The 25,114-nt window shown below is 34.0% G+C and overlaps 1 protein-coding gene across 1 annotated transcript; it reads left to right on the top strand.

Annotated features, from left to right (window-relative positions):
• Positions 1 to 509: 509 nt before the first annotated feature.
• DIRC1 (disrupted in renal carcinoma 1) lies at positions 510 to 882 on the top strand. The gene is given in 2 exon segments (XM_025403956.1): positions 510 to 532; positions 534 to 882. Coding segments are annotated over 2 exon segments (372 nt in total).
• The last annotated feature ends 24,232 nt before the right edge of the window (positions 883 to 25,114 follow it).

Here is a 25,114-nt window from a genome sequence, read left to right as displayed (position 1 = left end):
GGTAAATAACATTTATATTTCCTAAGTAGTTTCTTACACTTAATATTAAATAACCCAAAAAGTTAAAGTGACAAATTTCAGCAATTCATCAAAAACCATATTATGTAAATAGAAATATTTTGTAATCTGAAATTTTGAAAAAAAAATGGAAAATTTCTAAGATGGCTTAGAAGCAATTTATTCTCTGAAGAAGATATTCTATATGTTGCCAGGGAGATAAATAGCATTCATATAGTGAATAAAATTTATTACACTTTCATTTATGGAATATATCTTATTTTGCTTATTCTTTGATCCCAATCTATTCATCTCTCTTTCAGAGATCTTAATCAAATATATATTTGTAAATTTTAGCATCATCTCTGGTAGACATCAATTTTAACATTAGCTAATATTTATAGTATTCTTGCAACAGAGAAATCAAATGGAATGAATTTATTTCATATACTCAGCTGGGTCTCTTTCTTCTGACTCATGCAGAGAAACAGCCCCACCACCCACCCTGACAAATGCCTGAAGCCCACATGCAGCCTGCAAACATCACTGCCCACCACAGACCACAGAAGCAAGAAGCCTGTTTCCTGTTACTTGCCACCACTCAGCAATGCCCACCCCATGTGTAAACAGGTCCAGAATGCTCAAAATTGTTATTTCGCTGCTGCAACATTGGAGTTGTCCATCATCTCGGACACACACTTTTGTAAACCAATAACAAAGGATCAACTTTCTTCTAGGTCTGAATTGAATACTTTGAGGCTAAAGCATCTTAACTCATTTAGGGGGTGGAAAATATTAACCCAAATAAGCCTTACCTCACTACAATGCCCTGCTGCTGCTCATCTCCCTTTATTCGTTTGTACTCATACCCAAAAGAGGTTGTGATTTTTTCCCTTTCATTCAATAACAATTTTCCTTGATTCTTAGATAAGACCATTCCATAATGTACTCCTTAACTGTTCTGAATTTCTTTCAGAGAAAAACTGGAAAATACATTAAATCATGTTGAAATATTTGACTGACTTTCATCTAGGAAAAAATATAAAGTTAAATCTCTACACTAAAATCTAAACAAAATAAAAATAAATTTCAGTAAGACCCAAACATTTCCTTTTAAAAATCTATATCACGTTATATATATAACTGAGGAATGTAATAATAATTTTGATGTGTAGAACTGAAGACAATATCAAGTAACCCTCAAAATGTAAATTCAAGAAACAAGATAGTTATGTTAGCATGCATTAAAATAAAAATATCTGTGTGACAATATATGCTGTAGAGAAAATTAAACAACAAGTGAAAAGGTTGGGTAAATATTTGCAATACATATTGATATAGTTTGGATTTCTGTCCCTGCCCAAATCTTATGTCAAATTGGAAGAGGGGCCTGGTGGGAGGTGATTGGATCATAAGGGCGGATTTCCCCCTTGCTGTTCTCATGATAGTGAATGAGTTCTCACAATATCTGATGGATTAAAAGCATGTGGCACCTCCCCGCTTGTTCTTTCTCTCCAGTCACCATGTGAAGAAGGTCCTTGCTTCCCCTTCTGCCATGATTGTAAGTTTCCTGAGACCTCCCAGTCATGCTTCTTATTAAGCCTGTGGAACTGTAAGGCAATTAAACCTCTTTTATTCATAAATTGCCCAGTCTCAGGTAGATCTTTATAGTAGTGTGAAAACAGACTAATGCACATGTACATGAGTTTACATATAAAATACATTTTAAAAGATCTAAAATTTCACTCTTAAACATAAAAAACTCAATGTAAAGAAACAAATATATAAATAGATAGTTAGCAGCAGATAAATAGGACTGGCCAGTAATCATTTAGAAGACATACAACCTCACTAATAATTAGGAAAATGCACATTAAAACAGAAACATTTTTTCATTCCATATATTAATGAAATTTGAAGAAAAAGATGGATAATATCAATTGTTAGTAAAGGTGTCAGAAAACAATTTGAAAGCAATGTTCAAATTATTGAACTAAAAACATAAATTGGCCAGATTTTTAGTATGAAAATTTGATTTTTAGTATGAAAATTTGACTTTAAAAAGTTTAAGAACATTAATTATCTAGGGTGTGCATTGCTTGATTGGAGGTTCTAGATCTTAAATCTATTTTCCATTATTATCTCTACCTGGTGTTGTTTTATACACATACATGCACACACAAAGTTGGATTTTAATAAATAATTTCTGAATTGAATTCTTTTGTCAAAAAACATTTTCTATACTCCATTTAGATGACATAAAAATGTTATTCTGGATAATATGTTATGTTGACAGTTACACCTGTGATTTTCTTGTTACTGAAGCAAAACAGAAACATTTGGAATGCATGTGCTTATTGTCTGAGGAATTAACTCCGAAGAACAGAGACCTAGCTTAAGTCATTTCTAAAATAACTCCTAATACAGCATTTGTTTTCAAATATTTTTTCTTATCCAATTTCCTTCAATTTCTATGTTTAAATTCCAATACGTACTTTTATTACTACTACCTGCACATTAGCAAGCATTTATTATATATCTACTATGTTTCATGTATTTTGCTATGAATGATAGAGGAAGAAAAATGGATACAACATAGCTTAGACCTCAAAAAACTAGCTGGGGAGGCAGCATGTGTAAAACAAACATGGATAGAAGGATAAAAGGAGGTAAACACTAAAAGAGGTTAAAAAATAAAAGTTTAGCAAAAGCACAGGAAGGACAAAGACTAATTCCAACTCTGATGGATTGAAAAAAATCTCATTGGGGAGTTGGCATTTCTTGTGCACATTACATAAGACTAATACTTAAATATCGTCTGGAAATTATAGGAAAAAATAGAATCACATGTTTTCATTTTTTATAACAATTTTCTCCCTTAAAAAGTTTCAAATAAATACAAATTTTATAAATTCCTAGAGGAGCTTATGATTTAATGGAATTCTTGAATGAATCCTTGATAAGATGAATAATTGTTCTCTGGTATTTCTTCTCTGAAAATCCAGATTCCTAAATGTGAGATAGTAAAATTAAGATAGGCAGATATAATGACCAGTTTGATGTTGAATGTTACTACTGAAGGTATTGATTGAGAATTTTTAAAAATTACTTTTAAGATTAAAGAAAATTTGTTAAAAAAATTACTACGGCATTTAGTGCTTTGAATATGCATTATATTCATCAGAGTAACTAGAAAAAATGAAACAGTCTACATAAAGTATAAATTATTATAATTATAATTATTAAATTGAGACATAGTCTTGCTGTGTCACCCAAGCTGGAGGGCAGTGGCATGGTCTCGGCTCACTGCAACCTTTGCCTCCCTGGTTCAAACGATTCTCCTGCCTCAGCCTTCCAAGCATCTGGGATTACAGGTGCGCGCCACCACGCCCGGCTAATTTATTTTTTTGTAGAGACGGAGTTTCATCATGTTGGTCAGGCTGGTCTCGAACTCCTGACCTAGTGATCCGCCCACCTCAGCCTCCCAAAGTGCTGGGATTACAGGCGTGTGCCACCATGCCCAGTCAAATTACGATTATTTTTAATGTATCTTTTGGTTATTCGGATTTGTTGGCAATGTTCCGTATTCCATGGCTAAATCTTTATGCATAAGTCACTGACACATGTGAAAGGCAAATATTTAACTCCACAAGTCCTCTGTGCCTTTGCCTCTGACACTTCAACTAATCCCTCCCTGTGGTCTTCTGTTTTGCCCTTTCTACCACTCTCCTGCTACATCTCCAAACACATACATAGCATTCCCCACCCATGACACCGTGGTCATTTGAAGAAACTCTGAGTTTTATTCCGTTTTTCACTTTAAGCCGGCGAAGCCAGGGGCAGTGGCTCACGCCTGTAATCCCAACACTGGAGGCGGAGGCGCGCGGATCACGAGGTCAGGAGATTAAGACCATCCTGGCTAACACGGTGAAACCCCGTCTCTACTAAAAATACAAAAAAAAAAAAAAAAAAAAAAATTAAGTGGGCATGGTGGCACGCGCCTGTAGTCCCAGCTACTAGGGAGGTTGAGGCAGGAGAATTGCTTGAACCTGGGAGGCGAAGGTTGCAGTTAGCCGCATTGCGGCACTGCACTCCAGCCTAGGCTACAGAGCGAGACTCCATTTTTTTTTTTTTAAACAAAACAAAACAAAACAGGAAAAATGTGGGCCATATAAGTGTATGAGTTTGCTTGAGAGGGGACAAACATGGTCAGCTAGATGAGAGATGAAAGGAGAAGTAGGGCTGTATGGGCATGGAAAGTGGTTCAGAGGAAGGAAGAAAGCTGGAGACAATGGCCTAGATAGTTTCTACTGTTATTCAACCACGAAATTGCAATTCAATGGCTACCTCCTCTATGAAGTCCTCCCTGATTGTTCCATCTTCTATTTCATTTTCCACACACCTTTATAAAAGCAAGTATCTTGTTTTAGTTACTAGGACAAAGAAAGTCTAATTTTCTTAGCAGGAGAATTCAGCCCCTGCCCTTAAAAGAGAGAACGTTTACTTGTAAGTTGCTAGAGTTATGACCTGAGATGCTCTTAAATTGAAGAAATATTCCTAAAGGAAGATTCCTTAAGCCTGGCCACTTTTTCACTATTGTTGAGTGGCAGATGCAAGTTGAGGGCCAGCACAAAATCACCTGAGCCCATAAAGGATATTAGAGAGGAGGAAGGGAGAAAGTGGGGTAAGTGGACGAAGTAGAGAGATAATGGGCCTAGAAAATAAAACGGAATCCTCAGCTCTTAAAGAAGTGATTACAGATATAGAAAAATAAAATACATTCCACACCAGAATGCTTCCAGAGTTGCAGTTGCTTTGGTGATAATGGTGAAAGGGTTGGGACATGATGACATGTTGAGTCCAGTCTCTAAGTAGTTTTATGTTCAATACCAGCTTTCCACATGGGCTCTATACTTGTAATTGCTTATTTACAGACTCTCCTCTTTCAAATGTAAATCAACTAAGTTAAGAACATGCGTGCGTGTGTGTTTTTTTCCTTTAACATCTCCAGTAACTCATATACTACACATAGTATTTATTCAATAAAAGGTGGTAGAATGAATATAAAAAGGAATGGTATAAATTGTGCCTAAGCACAGAGTGAGAGACTGAGTGAGTTGGTCTGGCCTACCAGAGCTGGTACTAATGCAGACTCCAGACTAGTCAGTGATTCTAGAGTATGTGCCCTGTTGCTCCCACCTGATTCAAAGGATAGCCTGTAACAGCTAAGTCTTCATTTCCCTCGTTCATTAATCCTGAGAGAGAGTAATAGAGAGAGAAAGAACAAGAAGGAAGGCAGGACAGAAGGAAAGAAAGAAAGAAGGGAGGGAGGAGGGAAGGAGGGAAGAAAGGAAAGAGACAGAGAGAGAGAATAAACAAACTAAATATAACGGAGCAGGTATGTCTTTATTGCCTGCCTGAGACTACAAAAAAGCCACTATTTTCTCTAGTCCTTTTCCAAACATTTGTCATCCAATTACCATCCAATGCCAAAATACAAATACTCAAGCATTTCCTATTATCTGTCACCATGGCTTATCAAGTTTGGAAAATATATGGCATAAATTATCGTGCATGTTCAGAAAGTCCATATTCTCTATAATAAAGAAATGGAAAGCCTGTCCTCTGTGTGCTTTATTCAACTGATCAACAGTATCAATACTTCAAAGTTCAAAGCTAATATTTGGAAGACTTTTAGTATCCTTGTCATTAAGAAACTCAGAACAAATTACCTATTACAATAAGATTTTAAAAGTTAAGTTCAAGTTATAGACATAGTAAGCATTGAAAGATTTTACTCTAAAATCATACTGGCATATTAAAAATAAATATATACTCAATATGTATATTTCAAAGTGCAACTGTGGGTTTGGATACAACTGGGGGACAATGATGATACATATATATTTAAAATGAAATAATTATAATTAAACTAAAAATCTTTTATAAGATTTATTCTGATTATTCCTTCAGATGTTAGTCTCTGAGGAGCTGAGATTTCCTTTTCATTTATTAGAATGGATCAATCAGTTACTATTAGCCTGTCTAAAAGGAAAATGGGAAAAGTATTGCTTAATGTTGTTAATAGAAGACAAGAATAGTCAATGTTTTAGGACTACATGATAGAAAATGAGAATACACTTTAGATATATTTTATTTAGACCAGCTGCATTTACCTGTGGTTTTTCATTCTATCCAGCAGGTTATCGTGCTTATATATTTAAAATACTAAAGGAATGCACTTAACTAAGAATTCAGATCAAAGAAAAATATTGTCTACATAGTGGGATGTAAGGCTGTTTCCGTAAGTGAAAGGCCTCAAAATATCTTTAATCTAGACCAATTGTTAACAGATTTATTAAATTTCAGTATTTTTGGCAAGTACATACATGCTTTGTCCCAGATTATTCAAGTTCAGCTATAGCAGCCCTGACAGTTATTCAAGATTATATTTCCTCTAGACATATTAACCGCCTCCTCTTACATCTATCTTGAAATTTAAGAAATTAATATTTGTATGAATTTTTTAGTTCTTATCAAATAATTTGAAAAGATTCTACTAGGTAGGTAGGAAAATGATTCCTGCAAACATAGAATTCTTAAATGACAACTTTTTCTTTCTAGCCTCATACCAGTCTACAGTGGTCGTTTTTACCAGAGGGAAAGAGATACAATTTATTAAATAATATCCTTATAGCCATAAAATCCCTAGCAATTGTTCAGCTTTCTGATTTTATAGATGAAGAAAATGAACCAGAAAGCTTGAGTCTCTAGAGGACTGTGTGTGTGTGTACGAATTTTTTAAACGTGGGTTATATACATTGTATATATATCATATGTATAATATAGACATATAGAATATAATATATGGATATAGGCATGAATATTTATACCCACCCATATAAATACAAATTTATGAAGACTCAGCCTTTTGGGATGTGTTTCTCCATGTATATGTGTGTGTGTTTGTGTGTGCGTAAACAGAAAGAACGGTAATTCATACCTTTGTCTTCTAGAATAGTCCTTTATTTTCACTACAGAATTGCTACATAATTTTAAAATAAACTGCTTTAATGCTATTGATAGACTCCTCATTAATAGAGCTAAAAATTTTCTACCCTTAGTAAAATAACTTTTCAATAGTGATGCTCACTTTGGAGCCTAAGTAGCTTCTACAACTAAAAGTTTTTCATTTAACTTCTTTCCGACTTCTTTGGTAGCTTGCACAGAGTTAAGAATTATGTCAATAATTCTGAGCAAACGTTACATCTGTCTCTGTGTGTTTTGTGAATATTGTCATGTTTCTGCAGTGAGAAGAAAGGATGTTTCTTCTACTGATGTTCAGAGGGCTGGTGCCAGTGTTAACTCTAATTTCATCATTTCTATCTGATTGCTACTGTCACTACCCCATATTATTAAGTCACCAACTGAGAAGAGTTCTCATTGCCAGCAAATGGCCATGATGTAGAATAATCCATACATAGTGGATTTATCCTGAGGTAATCTAAGAAATATTTTTGGCTGCTGAAGATACTGAATATTTACCCTGCAATAAACTATGTTAGCTACTCTGTTTCTGAACTGCTTGACATACCTTAGAGCAAAGGACTAACCACCTCAATATTCAGATATTAATTTTAGGGGCAGATTTTATGTGATGACATGCAGGCTGCAAAATGTGAAGACATTTCTTCTTTTACCAAAGTTTGAAATTCATCTTGTATTTGGGATTTTTTAAGTTATAATTTTATATTTTTTTAAAAAAATATCTTCATTAAACACTTTCATGTACATAGTAGGCACATACTAGGAACTAAAATCGTGGTAAATAAATTTAATTGAAAACACTTTGTGTTACTCTTTCTGTGAAATCCCTGGAGAATGTTATGCTTCCTTTAAGCATTAGTGCTGGTACCTTGAAAGGTTACAGTTGAAATAATATTTTGAAAGAAAACATCCAGGCATTCAGAATGAGCCAAAATGCTTTTGTCAGTCAGGTGGGACTCCGACTGAAATTCTTTGTCCACAACATGACACTACCAAAACCAAAGCTCATGGTATGGACAGTCAATTAAGATTTAAGTTGGCCCAAGAGAAAAGAAAAAACTCTTTAACTTGCAGGATAATCCATTTCATGTATTGCTTACAAAGAACTACAATGATTTGCCTAATATAAACAACATAAACATTGAAAATATTATCTATCTTAATAGAAAGGTAGCAATACAAACATAATTCATATCTGATGAACATGATGCAGTTTCTTAGCATAAGTAGCTATTATATAAAGCCTGACAAACAGGAGTGAGGCATTACGTGATCATGTTCAAGCTTGTCCTGTAACCAAACAAATCATCCAAAGAAGTGCTATCTTTCTCCACCTCACTGAAGGGGGTGTAAATATGATTGTATTTAGTACACTGTTGTGGATATGTAGTGGAAACATTTGCACATATCTAGCGTACTCTAGATTCCTTTATGACTTCATGTTACTAGAAAACAACACAAAAAACTAGAGGTGCAGTTAAGAAACTGAATTAATCAAAACTTTTTTTTCTCGATTCTCTCTTATCTCTCTCTCTCTTTCTCTTTCTCCTTCCTTGCTTTAACTGACCTTTTTGTGGTCACAGATGTTACTAATGATGTATAAATTGCTGGACCCAATGTAAAAAATATCACACAAAAGAAAAATCTATTCTTTTAGTGTTATTGCCAGATATAAATTGATTCCATGCTATCTGGCCATCATTCTTCTTGATTCTGTTTCTATCAGCCCAGAAATGTATTCTCTTGCATTGATATTTGAGGTGTCTCACTATTTAATATGACATAAATTATTTTATTATGAGGAGGGAGTGAGACAGAAAGTAGGTTTACCTAACTTCTCAGAAAATTAAAGATAGGAAATGGTCCTTTAAATGCCTCACTTTGCTTTATATTTAAACTTGTCCATTTTAACTTACTTCTAATAGTTCAGCAGGATCTGACTTTTAAAATATATCTTGATAATTAACAGATATTAAATGTTCAGATAGTATTTTTAAAATTATAATTACAAGAAAATTGTCACAAAGTCTTCTCAGAACTAATATTTCACCTGATGAGCATTCCCTAAATAATTTTTAGATTACAAAGTGATTACAACTGACTTGATACTTAAGCAAAACTCTAGTAAGCATGTCTACTCCCTGAATGTTTTCATGCAATAGATTCTTTTCTCATGAGTCATACATTTTGGGCATCCTACTGAAAGATAAATTACAAAAACTTTTTAAGTGGTTAATTTGTCATTTTTATGTATGTATTTTAAACAGGTTGAAAGCAAGAAAAAAAACTGTTAAAATATAAGATATTGGGTATGCATCCCTATATATTTATTCACTGTGAGTACACTGTGTAAGGCAAGATCATGATGCCTTTTCCAGATGCTTGAAGGAAGACTTAAGTGATCTCACAGGCTTTGACTTCTTTATATTATTTTATCCCCAGATGATGTAGGTCATACTTTAAAAGATAGTGGGAATTTGGAATGTGATGATTTCCAAAGCATCCTTCCCACTCCCACTCCCAAAAGTATCTTTATTTCTCTTGATAGTATTCCAGAATATTTATTTTAAAGGAATTTCAAAACACATGGAAACATTTGCAGAAATGTTACAAGCCAACACTAATAAGGATGCCTTAAAACATCAGCATCTTTTTACACTGATATATTAAGATCTGTTCGTGGTTCATGGTTGTTGAGAAGTTAATGCAAAAAAAAAAATTGAATACAGATTACATATTTTTTTGTATCCAGGTGGAGTAATTTTACCTTATTTCTTCCTAATTTTCTCCCTCAGTGGAAGACTTCCAGAACTGTAGATAGACTTTGCCAGCAACCCAGAACATAAGTTTTCAATTTGCATGTATGTTAAGCACAAAGAAAGTAGGTGATATGGCAAATGTATTTGAAAATAATGAGCAATTTGGCAAAAGCCAAAGACATAAAAAGGATTATTTTCTGTGTCAAGAGCACCTAGTACATAGAGAAATCCAATGCTTTTTTTGGTTAAATGGAGGTAGATATCTAGCATATATTAAAAGAGATTACTGCAATGACTCCTTACTTTGATTCTATCTAAACTGTAACTTTAAATGTGTGCTAATGAGCTAATGATTCCGATTTCAATGCTTTGAGAAACTAACTCAAAGTGGGAATAATTTACTAATCTTTACTTTTAATAGCTTTATTGAAGTATAATTGCTATACAAAAATGGGTAAAATTTGATGAGTTTGGACATGTGTATATGCCCATGAAATAATCACCAGGATGAATTTAATAGACACATTCATCACCACCAAAAGGTTTTGTGTTCCGTTGATTTCTGCTTGTTTGTAATGAGAACACTTAACATGAGATCTACCCTCAACATTTTTTTAAGCGTACCATACAGCATTGTTGCCTATAGGCATTATGCGGTACAGCAGAACTCTGGAACTAATTCATCTTGCACAACTGAAACTTTATACGAATCGAACAACTCCTCATTTTCCATTTTTCCTTTCCCCCACCCCATCGTAACTATTGTTCTTTAGTTTGACTATTCTAGGTGCCTCATGTAAGTGGAATCATGCAGTATTTGTCTTTATGGGCCTGGCCTTTTTCACTAAGCATAATGTCCTTTAAATTCATCCACATTGCTGCAAATGGAAGGATTTTTTCTTCTTTTTAGAGTTGAGCAATATTCCGCTGTATGTATATACCATATTCTCTCTGCCCATTCATCTGCTGATGGACATTTGGTTTGTGTCCATAATTTGGCTGTTGTGAGTAGTGTTGTAATAAACATGGGAGTGATGGTGTCTCTGCAATCTTATGATTTCAGTTCTTTAGGCTATATACTCAAGAGTGAGATTGCTGGATCATATAGTGGCTCCATTTTTAATTTTTTGAGGAACCTCCTTACTGTTTTCCATAGTGGCCTCACATTAGAGTCCTAACAACAGTGTAGAAGAGGTTCCATTTCTCCACAGAATTGCTAACACATGTTATTTCTCCTTCTTCTTTTTCTTCTTCTTCTGCTGCTGCTACCTCTTCTTATTCTTTGGCCTCCCAAAGTACTGGAATTACAGGTGTGAGCTGCTACACCTGGTGTGGAGTCTTTTAAAAGCATAATTAGATAAGTAGGCATTGCCAGAGGGCAGTACCTAGAGAGGTTAGGTCCTTCTCCTTCTCTTTCTCCTTCTCTTTCTTCTTCTTCCCATCCTAACAAGTGTGAGGTGGTATTTATGATTTTGATTTGCGTTTCCCTGATATTTAGTGATATTGACCATCCATTCATACACCTGGTCACCATTTGCATGTCTTTGTTATAGAAACTAGTTGTAATACATGATACAGGCAAATTTCTAATAACGAAGTTCAATGTAGATAGTTAAAGCAACATAGGCTTATATGAGATGAAGGCAATTAACTTGAAAACACAAAAAAAGTCTTGTAGGTACGGAAAATTGTGTTTTAATTGTTTTATTTCTAAAAAGATTTGCTTTTTTCATATAGATATTTGCTCTTAAAATAGAAAAATCATATTATATTTTCTATGTATATTCTCATCACAAAATAAAGAGCAAGGGGAGGCATCTGTCTGCTGGAGTGGGTGACACAGACATTTCTGCTTCCTTTGGGTACCAGATGAGTCCACCATAAGCAAGTGGTAGTGACGAAGATGGAGTTACTTATGGGTCTGATCCTGAAGATTGAAGGCCACTGTTGGTAGCTGCCAAGAATTTCCTCCACAGCTGGAGCTCCAGCTAGAGGCTGTCATTATCAGTTTACCTTTAAACTTTAAATTAAAGAAAATAGAATTTTTAAACCTATGTTTATATCAAAATTCATGGCGGAAAAAATAATGACTTCAGTAAAATGTATTATAAAGCAAAGATTCATTACTCTACGCATGTAACTGAATTTTCGCATTGAGCAAACAGGTAGCTATAAACTCTCAAATTAATTTTGCTGGATGGAAAAAGTGGAACTTTTATGTTACAAATAGATCTTTTTCCTTTAACTTCCCCTTTATGGTGGCATCTCAATTCTCTTTCTAACCTCACTCCCTCCCCATAGACAAACTGAAAGACTCACATGACTTTAATTAGCACTGTCATGGTGCTCATTCTTAAGCCTCTTAAAGGACTCAATGTAGGCTGAAGCTCAGCAAAACTCCTAAGTGTTAGAGAAATAAATCCTAATTCACATGTTAGAATATCGTAGGGAAAACTCAGACTCATTACATCCAGGACTGAGCTCTAATCCATACTCCTTTCCCTCCGTCCAAAATTGAAAATAAAAACTTAAAGAAAAATTATCTTCCATGTCCTGCATTTTCACAACCAATCACCTAACCTATAAGTAAGAAAGTTCACCTCAGGATTCTTCCTTCTCCCTGTGCTATGGCAATTCCTCTTGCCATCCTATCAGCAGGCAATACTTGTCATTTCTTTACCTACATTTGTCTTTTTTTGCATAGAGCTATTACACTATCACACTTCGATTTCACACCTGAGTTATTATTATAGTCTTTGCCTCTTCATCCTCCACTTCTATCCTATTCGTACACTACTGTCAGAGTAAAACTTCTTAATTGAAAAGCAGCTAATTTTGTCTCTTCTTCCTAAAAATGCTGTCCTCTCTCACACACTCTACCAAGTTCAAATACTTTATTATAGTACACCAGACCTCTCATAACTCAATTGCTTTTTTTCACTACCATCTCTCTTAACATGTCTCCCAGTCTGACACAAACATCATATATACCAACAAATTATGTTCCCAAAAGAAACTTGCTATTTTGTATCTTAAGGCCATTGAAAATGCTAGTTTGTCTGCTTGGAATTTATTTTCCTCACTCTATATTTATTGGGCTGAAGAATATCCAATTTAAACCTTTTCACATTAAGATTAAATACCACCTCCTATATAAAATCACCCTCTCAATCTTGCAAGAGTTAATTATCAACTTATTCCTATACTGTTATGGTTGCTAATGTATAGTTACACCTCTTTCTAGAACTTGTGCTGTATATATTTTCTACATATTTTCTATATGTGCTGAATATAGTTTCTAATATATTTAGGAACACAGAAATAAATTGATGGCCATTTAGTTAATTTAATAAGCCCATCATTTGTTTACACTGCAAACTGCCTCATTAGTCTTTGAGAAATCTGAGTGCAGAAAGCTCATGTTTTTCAAGTTTGATTTCTTAGCATTTAGTCCTCAGTTGGCCTTTTTGCTTGGATAGATCTGCATAGGATATATCCATTATACCATAAAAGACTGCAGAAATAGGATAATATCAGCTTTACAGATAAATGAATGTTGATGTTGTCTTTCATGTTAAAAGTTCCTACGAATCTAGAAATCGACCGCTTGACCTATCTCTATACTTTAAGGACAATACTGTCAACAGGATAGGATAAGAGTGAGATTTAAGAACACAGAAATAAATTGATGGCCATTTAATTAATTTAATAAGCCCATGCATTAGAACATTCCTCAAAAATCCATTACATGCATGCTCTCATTTTAGCCTCAAGCTATTCTCTGGGAATGTAGATATTATGACACTTGTTTTATTGATAAGCCCACTAATCATTAGAGAGGCCAAACAATTTTACCAGTCATAAAATTAGAAAATGTTAGGAAACAAGATTTAAACCCATATCCTCTGGTTCCAAGTCTAGAGTTTGTTTTTCCTCTTGCTTCATCAAATAAGATCTAGAAATATATTTTTGACAGCGGACATATGGAGTTTCTAATATATGGTCAGATGATGAAATGAAGTTAGAAGTTCTAGAGATTTATAGAGAGGTAAAACCCTGAACAGAGGAAGCAGGATTAGGCAAGGAGAGTCTCAGACCATAATGCATTTGTAGCAAAGACGTAGCCCAATCTTTTCTCTGGAGCAAAGATTGCTAGTCAGATAACTCTCATACTTTGCAAAAATTGCCAGATCCTACTATCCAAACCATGCCCAATCATTGCCTGGGACTGCTTATAAGTCCTTGGCCTTGGCTCAAAAACTGAGGCAGATCTGGAAGATACTGATAGCTAAAGACTATCAGCCGGCTGCTCTTTTTGCAACTAGATGGCCAGGTTTTTCTGGAAGGCACTGCTACAGTAATTTATATTCACATATAAATGATGGCGCTAAATAGCAGTACAACATTTATTGGATGTGGTGGAGAAAGGGACAGGCAGCTAATTTCCAGATTTACACAGATTGTCTCAAGAAAAGAAGTTGGTTCTGAAGGTTATTGAAGTCATGTATGTTTTAAAGTCTTGATTCCAGAAAATCAGGCTTCACTAAAAGTCTACGTAGGCCATATTCCTTTATAAATTTGTCTTCCTTCTCTGAGAAACTAGGTTGGTCTTGTTCAATGATTATTTTTGAGCAATCTTTAGAATATAAGAAAACATTTTCTTATGAATCACATAATTCTATTTTAGTGCCTTGTAAACAAGTTTGTACATAAAACATAAAAATGGGAAATAGCTAGACCCAAAATTTTGTAAATGAAAACATTTATTTAGTAATTAGGCAGTTTATAGAATGTGCAAAATGGCTTAGAAATAAAGTGAACAGAGTCCTGAAAAGCAAGTTCAATTTCAACATTAAGAGAATTAAAACATAAATATATTGGATGTTATTCCAAAGATTGCTAAACAGAAATGATTTATAGATTTATACAGTTAGGTATTAGATAAATCAAATAATTGGTTTGTGATTAGTGGAAATAGTATTATTTAAAATAAAAGAAAACTGTTATTATAGTCCAATATTAATGTAGTATTTATATTATAAAATTGTTTCTGAGTCTCCCACTTGAAAGGCAAAATATTTTGGATCATAATTTTTAATAAAAAATAATGAAGATGGCTATAACTGCACAAAATTATGCTAAAATTGAGTTGTATGTCTATACTGACTTAAAAAGAATATTAATATTGAAATATGATCATAATGACCCACTGGCTGTTAAGTTCAGAAGAAAAAGTTTAAGCTATCACGGAAGATGCAGTATCCTACAATACAAGCAGTTCTCTTTCGCATTTTTAAAAATAAACGTATCCTTCCTGAAGGATACGTTTCTCTGACAGAAATCAACTCGGTAATCTCAATATGGCTTAAAAATATTACATACATCATAATTTATACAATAACTCTGAGTTTTAAATACTTGCAATACTACTTGTTTTTTATTTTTATTTATTTTTATTTATTTTTTTTTGAGGCGGAGTCTTCACTCTGTCGCCCAGGCTGGAGTGCAGTGGCACAATCTCGGCTCACTGCCAGCTCCGCCTCCCGGGTTCGCGCCATTCTCCTGCCTCAGCCTCCCGAGTAGCTGGGACTACAGGCGCCCGCCACCGCGCCCGGCTAATTTTTTGTGTTTTAATAGAGACGGGGTTTCACCGTGTTAGCCAGGATGGTCTCGATCTCCTGACCTCGTGATCCGCCCGCCTCGGCCTTCCAAAGTGCAGGGATTACAGGCGTGAGCCACCGCGCCCGGCCTGCTTGTTTTTTAAATACTGTGTATTTTCATACTCAGAGTCAAAAAAATAGTTGCCAAAGAGCTAGGCAAATTCTCAGCAGCCATCTGATAGTTGCTCCTCAGTTTCTTTTTACTGAATTTTACAGAATATTACAGAATATTCAGTAAATTCAGTAAATTTACTGAATATTACAAAAGCGTTTATTAATATGTTGCTATAGTGAAATAGGATTAGCCATTTTACTCACATCTGTGGTTGTGTTCGTATCATTTAGAAGTCAAACAAAAGCAGTTCAGTAACCAATCCATTTCCCCAGCTAAAAATCATTGACATATTTTTCACAGCTTCTGAAGAGAATCAAAGTGTTCTCAGCAACATTTATAACAGCTTCTTCCCACTTCCCATCCTCTTTTATCATCTCAAATCGTCACTCTTCCTCCATCTCAACAGATTTTTCAAAACTTTATCTCCATTTTTCTATCTTTCTAATCTTTTATTGTAAAAGTTAACATAGTCAGTCTTCATTAAGATGGAACCCTAAAAATTTTAAGAGGAAGAGAAGGAGAAATACATGCTGGCAATGACAACATTCTCTTTGAGTGGGAAATTCAAAAATACAAGCTAATTAATGCACTTTTTGTTCTGGTTACATTTTGTGAAACATGTCCTAATTTCACAATTTTTGTAAAAGGTATAGACATTGTGGGGAAGAAATTTTAGGAATATCAAACAATTTAGCATATATTGAAAATTAAGTAAATGGCAACTGTATCACTGTAATGTTTTCTTCTGAGCCTCAATAGACTATGAATTTACAAGTCTTTTAATGAAAAAAATCACAATGGCTTAAGAATCATACAAACTTTTAAGAGCATCCCATTCTCCAATAATTCTTGGAATTCTTATTTGCTATACAAATCCATGTTGGATGTCACTGAGTCCACAGTTGGCATCTGGCCTCCAATGCGCTTTGCCCTGGGGTCACCTCTGGCTGGCCCCTGGTCAACATTCCTAGGGCTCCTGCTGTTTATGCTATGAACACTTTTCCCTATGCACGGACATGATAGCAGCCTACAGTTTATTACCATGGTTATGATGACAAGGTTGTGATGCTTTAAAAGACTTCAGTGAATGACTGAGGACAATAAAATCAAACAACAAAAAAGTAACTTCAAATTGAATACTCTTCCAGGATGATGTGATACAAAATGTATAGGAATTTCATAAAATGGAAAACTGTAAACATACATTGTTAAATATATAATGTGCTTATATTATCTATATTAACATCTACATGTATTAAGCAAATATATTCATTGAAATAAAGATTATAACTTCACTTCCATTGTTAGATGCACATTTACTAAAGTTGGCCATTTAGTAAACCACGAATAAAACTCAATAAATACTCAAAGTAGAAATTATTTAAATCACATATTTTATTCCAAAGACAGGGCTTTTGCAGTGAGTGGGGACATTACTTTTTAAAATATATATATATATATTATTGGCCAGGTGCAGTGGCTCACACCAGTATTCCCAGAAATTTGGGAGGCCAAGGTGGGCAGATCACGAGGTCAAGAGATCAAGACTGTTGACCTTCCTGGCCAACACGGTGAAACTCCACCTCTACTAAAAATACAAAAATTTGCTGGGCATGGTGGCATGCACCTGTAGTCCCAGCTACTCGGGAGGCTGAGGCAGGAGAAAGGCATGAACCCGGGAGGCTGAGCTTGCAGTGAGTTGAGATCCCACCACTGCACTCCAGCCTGGCAACAGAGAGAGACTCCACCTAAAAAAAGAAAAAAAAATTATTTAAAATTCTTGAATTTTCTGAATGTAAACACAAAGTTCAATTTAATCCCAGGAAATAAAAATTTCACACGAATTTAGAAACATTTTTAAAACACTTGTGATATTTATCCCTCCAAATGCAAAAGGTGCAGAAGGTTTTACAGTGGACTTGTTTGTGCTATATGGTACAAATAATGCAGATGCCATTTTTATTATTACAGAATTTATAGAAGAAAAAATAATTTCCAAATTCTTTGCAAAGACAGTTTAGCACTGACAAAAAAAAAAACTGAAAGAAAAAGAAAAAACATAAGTCAACCTCATTTATAATTCTCAATGCAGATTTTTATTTCTATCATTATAACAGATTAGCTACACTGAGAAATGCTTCCAAGTCAAAAACAATTAAAGGTGGCTAATATAAAAAAAACCTCTTCAACTGAATCACTAACTTAAATGACAGCAGACTTCTCATCAGAAACCACTCAAGCAAGAAAAGAATTGAGTGAAATATTTAATGCACTAAAAAAAAAAAAAAAAAAAGCCCATTCACCTGGAATTTGGTATTCTGTGGAATTATCATTCAACAGTAAGGGACAAATGAAGACATTCTCAGATAAAAATAGAAAACTCCTTGCTGGCATACCTGTTTTGCAAGGAGCATTAAAAAAAATTCCTTAGGCACAAGTAAAATGATATAGATCAGAAATCTGGATCCATATGAAGAAAGGAAAAGCATCACAGAAAGAATAAAGGCACAAAATTACTTTTAGAGTTATATGTTATTAGTTATAAATTATTATTAGTTATATTTATATATTTATATTTATTTAAATGTGTATTTATATTTAGAGTTATAAATTGTTAGTTATAAATTATTAGAATTGATAATTTTCTAAAAAAAAGGAGTTACCACAGGTAAATTGACTGATGTATTGTATCAAACATTAAAGAAGGAAATGATATTAATTCAATTATCCATGATTTCTTCCAGAAAATAGCAGTAGAAGGAACACTTTCTAAGTCATTTGATGAGGCCAGCATTACCCTAAAATAGGTAAAGACCCCCAAATCAGATACAAACATCACAAGTAAAGAAATAAAACCAAAATAACTCACCACATAGTATCAAATCCAGTCCAACAACATATAAAAAGAATTATAACAATAACTGAATGGGATTTATTTGGTGTGCAAGACTAGTTCAACACTTGAAAAAGCAGCAAATATAATCTAACACATCAACAGGCTACTGAAGAAAAATCACACGATCACATCAATTTAACAAAGAAAAACATTTAACACAAATCAGTACCTATTCATTATAAAAATCTATCAGCAAACTAGGAATAAGGGTGACTTCCTAACATTAAAGAATATATACAAAGAGCCAATGGGTAAAATCATACTTGAGATTGAGCAACTGGAGCTTTCCTTCTAAAACTGGGAACAAGACAAAATGTCCTCTCTTGTCAGTACTATTCAACTAATACTGGAAATTCTAGCAGATTGCCATAAGAGAAGAAAAAGAAACAAGCGTATACTGATGGGAAAGGAAGAAATAAATTTGTCTTTCTTTATGGATGGCTGGACTGTCTATGCAGAAAATCTCAAAGAATCTACAAAAGAATTAACAGGACTAATAAGTAAACAGAACAATTTCACAGGCCACAAATTTAATGTTCAAAAGATAATTGCTTTCTTTTATACTAGTCATGAACATGTTTGAAATTTAAAACATATATAACATTTACAATAGCACCAAAAAAAAAAATACTTAAACATAAATACAACCAAATTTTGTAGAAGATATGCATGTAGAACACTAAAAAAATTAATATTAATTAAAATATCAAATAAGAACTAAATAACTACAGGTTAAGCATCTGTAATCCAAAAATTCAAAATTTGAAATGCTTCAAAATCTGAAAATTTTCAACTCTGACATGGCACTACAAGTGAAAAATTCCATACATAAGTACTTAACACAAACTATTTTATGAGAAATTATTTAAAACATTGTATAAAATTACCTTTAGGCTACAAGCATAGGGTATATATGAAAGATAAATGAATTTTGTGTTTAGACTTGGATCTCATTCCTAAGATATCTCGCTACGAATATGCAAATATTCCAAAATTCTGAAATATCCAAAATTTGAAAGATTTCTAGTCCTAAGCATTTTAAATAATGAATATTCAGCCTGTAGAAAGATATTCCATGTTCATGAATTGGAAGACCCAATTTGTTAAGATGCTAATTTCTCCCAACTTGATCAATACATTCATCTTGATCTATACAACCAAAAATTTAGCAAACTACATTGTAACTATCAACCAACATTCCAAGGTGTATTTAGAAAGTCAAGAAATCTCAAATAGCCAGCACAGTTCTGTTCCATAAACCAATGGAACAGAACACAAAATTCAGAAATAAAGCCATGCAGTTACAACCATCAGACTTTCTGTAAGGTCAACAAAAACAAGCACTGGGGAAGTGCTTCTATTCTATGAATGGGGCTGGAATAACTGGCTAGCCTTATGCAGAAGAATGAATCTGAACCCTTACCTTCCTTTTCTTTTTTTATTTATTTATGGTTTATAGTTTTAAGTTTTGTGGGTACACAGTACGTGTGTGTGTGTGTGTGTGTGTATACATATGCATGTATGTATATAGCACATGAGAAGTTTTGATACAAGCATGGGATGTGAGATAAGCATATTATGGAGAATGGGGTATTTATCCCCTGAAGCATTCATCCTTTGAAATACAAACAATCCAATTACACTCTAAGTTATTTTTAAAATGTACAATTAAGTTATTATTGACTACAGTCACCCTGTTGTGCTATCAAATAGTTGGTCTTATTCATGCTTTCTATTTTTTTGTACCCATTAACCATCTCTGGCTCCTCCCTCCCCATCAGCTCCCCACTACCCTTCCCAGCCTCTAGAAACCATCCTTCTACTCTCTATGTCCATGAGTTCAATTGTTTTGATTTTTAGAGCCCACAAGTAAGTGAGAACATGCAATGTTTCTCTTTCTTTGCCTGGCTTATTTCACTTAATGTAATGACTTCTAGTTCCATCCATGTTGTTACAAATATGGATCTCATTATTTTTTATGGCTGAATAGTACTCATGCTGAAGAGTACTCATTATTTTTTATGGCTCAATAATGCTAATGGCTGAATTACATATATATGTATACTACATTTTCTTTATTCATTCATCCGTTGATGGAAACTTAGGTTGCTTCCAAATCTTAGCTACTATAAACAGGTGCTGAAACAAACATAGGAGTGTAGCTATCTCTTTGATATACTGATTTCCTTGCTTTTGGGTAAATATCCAGCAGTGTTTTTCCTAGATCATATGGCAGCTCAATTTTTAGTTTTTTGAGGAACCTCTAAACTGTTCTTCATAGTGGTTGTATTAATCTACATTCCCACCAACGGTGTACAAGGGTTTCCTTTTCTCCACATCCTTGCCAGCATTTGTTATTGCCTGTCTTTTAAATATAAATCATTTTAACTAGGGTGAGATGTCACATTGTAGCTTTGATTTGTATTCATCTGATGATTAATGATGTTGAGCTCCTTTTCATATCCCTATTTGCCATTTGTATATCTTCTTTTGAGAAAATGTCTATTCAAATCTTTTGCCCATAATTTTAATCAATTATTAGATGTTTTTCCTAATAAACATGTTTGTGCTCCTTATATATTCAGGTTATTAATCCTTTGTCAGATGAGAGTTTGCAAATATTTTCTTCCATTCTGTGGGTTGTCTCTTCACTTGGTTGTTTGTATCCTTTGTTGTGCAGATGCTTTTTAACTTGATGTAATCCCATTTTTCCATTTTTCTTTGGTTGCCTGTGCTCGTAGAGTATTGCTTAATAAATTTTTGCACAGACAAATGTTCTGGAGATTTCCCCCAATGTTTTCTTGTAGTAGTTTCATAGTTTGTGGTCTTAGATTTTAATCTTTAACCCATTTTGGTATGATTTCTGTATATGATGAGAGATAGGGGTCTAATTTCATACTTCTGCATATGAATATTCAGTTCCCCACTGCCATTTATTCTTCAATATTATCTTTCCTCCAGTGTATGGTCTTGGCACTTTTGTTGAAAATGAGATCACTGCAGGTGTGCAGATTTGTTTTGGGGTTCTCTATTCTGTTCATTGATCTACATGTTTGTTTTTATGCCAGTACCATGCTGTTTTGGTTACTATAGCTCTGTAGTACATTTTGAAGTAAGGTAATGTGATTCCTCCAGTTTGGATTTTTTGCTTAGAATAGCTTTGGATAGGCTATTCTAGGTCTTTTGTGGTTCCATATAAATCTTAGGATTGTTTTTTCCATTTCTGTGAAGAGTGTCATTGGTTATTTTTATAGGGATTGCATTGAATCTGTAGATTGTTTTGGGTAGTATGGACATTTTAACAATATTAATTATTCTGATACATAAGCATGAAATATTTTTCCATTTTTTTGTTGTCCTCTTCAATTTCTTTTATATAATTTTCATTATAGAGATCTTTCACTTCTTTGGTTAATTCCTAGGTATTTAATGTTCTGAATGGCTATTATAAATGGGATTACTTTTTAAATTGCTTTTACACATTGTTCACATGGACCTTTATCTTTCACCACATATATGACACCACAAACCATAAAAATTCTAAAATAAAATGTAAAAAATACCCTTCTCAATATCAACCTTGGTAAAGAGTTTTTGGCTAAGTCCTCAAAAGTAATTGTAACAAAACCAAAAGTTGACAAATAAGGCCTAACTAAACTAAAGGGCTTCCGCACAGCAAAAGAAAATATCAGCAGAGAAAACAGACAGCCTACAGAGTGGTAGAAAATATTGTCAAACTATGCATCCAACAAAGGTCTGATATACAGAATCTGTAAGGAACTTCAACCAACCAACAAACAACAACAACAAAAAACAACCCCATTAAAAACGGGCAAAAAAACATGAACAGAAACTTCTCAAAAGAAGATATAGAAGTGGCCAAAAAAATACTTTAAAAAGTTCATCATCACTAATAGTAAGAGAAATGCAAATCAAAACTACAGTGAGATACTATCTCACCCCAGTCAGAATGGCTATTATTAAAAAAGTCAAAAAACAACAGATCCTAGGGGGCTGCATAGAAAAGGGAATGCTTGTACACTGTTGGAGGGAATGTAAATTAGTTCAGCCACTGTGGAAAGCAGTTTGGAGGTTTCTCAAAGAACTTAAAACAGAGCTACCATTCTACCAAGTAATCCCATTACTGGGCATATGCCCAAAGGAATATAAATCATTCTACCAAAAAACACATGCACTTGTATGTTCATGACTGTGTTATTCACAGTAGCAAAGACATGCAATCAACCTAGATGCTCATTAGTAGCAGATTGGATAAAGAAAATGTGGTATATATATACTATGGAATATGACACAGTCATAAAAAAGAAGAAAATCATGGTGTGAGTGTGTGCGGCCACATGGATACAGTTGGAGAACATAATCTTAAGCAAATTAATCCAGGAACAGAAAACCAAATGCCGCATGATCTCACTTATACGAGTTGAGGATATTTGGACATAAACACAGCAGCAGTAGTTACTGTGGACTAACAGAGCAAGGAGGAGGGGAGCATGGATTTAAAAATTACCTATTGAGTGTTATATTCACTACTGGAATCCATCCTCCAAACCTCAGCATCACATAATTTACCCACGCAACAAACCTGCACACGTATCCCCTGTATCTAAAATAAAAGTTGAAATAAGACAAAATACATGACAGACCACATGATTTTGTGTAAAAGTGGCTAATTAAGAAAACAAAAAGCAACTTTTACAAGTGTCTGAGTTAAATAAAGTGATCCAGTAAACGTTCTGACAGTTCATAAAAGATAATAAGATAATATTAAATCACATAGACTTCCTTCTTCCCTCACCCATCCATGCTGTCTGAGAGCATTAAAGTAAATCCTAAGATGCTTATACTCTTCTAAAAAATTATGCTTAATCAAGGATACTTACATTTTGGTTAGAAAGAGATAGGTCAAGGTTATGCTAAGTAAAATAGTATATGTGCTACCTGTATGAAAGTTACAAAGGCAATAAATATAAAATACATTTGCTATCCATCTACTTTTAGTGTCGGATTTAGCACCAATGTGTGCCCTCCATTGGATAAAGTTTTCAGAAAAAAATCCTCAAAAATGCTCTCAAACATTGTACTTTGGCATCGAGGCCTTCTTAATTAGAGGTCTTTAACACAAAGCAAGGATTTGAGTTCCTTACCCATCATTATTGATAAGAATAAGGTAGCAAAAGGACATCAAAAAGGAAGCAAATTAGAAGATATGCACTCACTCCTTCATATATGCACTTAAAAGTTTAAAGATATCAAATTAATCTATATAAATGACATAGAATTCTATATCATGTTGAAATTTAAATATAATTTTTTGGTGGGTGATCTTTAGTTGACTTAAAAATTTTATATGTAACTAAACATGTCAAGTATAAGCAGAGATATTTTCAACAAGCTCTATTAGATAAAACATATAAACCTATAATTCAATCTATATTGGTACAGGGATAGAGAGATCAAGAGTACAGAATAGAAAGTATATACTTAACCTGTGTAAAAAATAAAACTTTTCATGGGCAATGTATTAGTCCGCTCTCATGTGACTAATAAAGACACACTCAAGACCGGGTAATTTATAAAGGAAAGAGGTTTAATGGACTCACAGTTCCACATGACTGGGGAGGCCTCACAATCATGGTAGAAGATGAAGGAAGAGCAAAGGAACGTCTTACATGGCACCAGGTGAGAGAGCTTCAGTAAGGGAACTCCCCTTTATAAAACCATAAGATCTCATTAGACTTAATCACTATCATAGAACAGCATGGGAAAGACTTGCCCCTGTGATTCAGTTACCTCTCACCAGGTTCCTCCCACAACCACCCATGGGAATTATGTGAGCTACAATTTAAGGTGAGATTTGGTACACAGCCAAACTATATCAGATGAAAATAATACTGTATGGACAGTCAAAAAAAATTCATGAAAATCTAGAAAATGCATTTGTTGCCTATATCTCTTCTCAACTAAATTTCTCAGAAACTTGGCTCCTAAAATTATCTTCTTTCACTCTTGAATCACCTTGTTTTATTACTCTTGTTTCCTTATCTCCTGCAGCATTTATATCAACATACAAAATCAGTTAAGAATCTCCCATAAACAAAACAAAACACTTCATTTGATTCCAAATTCATGTCTAGCTTATAGTTTCATTCTCTACACAGCAAAATGTACTGAGTTGCTTATAATCACGCTATCCACCTCTATACCTTTCCAGCTCTCATTAACTCAATTCAGTTATGCTTCCATTTCCACCATTCCTCCAAAACTTGTCTTACGTTAACTACCAATCTGCTCTATATCTTCAAATTCAGTCATCATCTTTTAGTCCTTACTGTGTTTGATCTCTCAGCAGCAATTGACAATTGATCATTCCTACTTCTTCAAAACTTTTTTTTATTTGTTTAATTCCACATTCTCTAATGTTTCCGCTATCATGGAGAGTTGTTCTTGACTCCTCTTATTTCCCAGATAGCATCCATCAGCAAATACTCTTTCTCAGTGGTCCCTAAACTTTTTGGCACCAGGGACTGGTTTTGTGGAAGACAATTTTTTTTTTTTTCAGAGACTGGGGTGAGTGGGATGATTTCAGGATGATACAAGCATATTTCATTTATTGTACACT

Source organism: Theropithecus gelada, chromosome 12 (assembly GCF_003255815.1).
Source record: "Theropithecus gelada isolate Dixy chromosome 12, Tgel_1.0, whole genome shotgun sequence".
Classification (NCBI taxonomy): Eukaryota; Metazoa; Chordata; class Mammalia; order Primates; family Cercopithecidae; genus Theropithecus; species Theropithecus gelada.
Note: the sequence above shows the minus strand (reverse complement) of the source record. Positions and strands in the feature narration are given on the sequence as shown.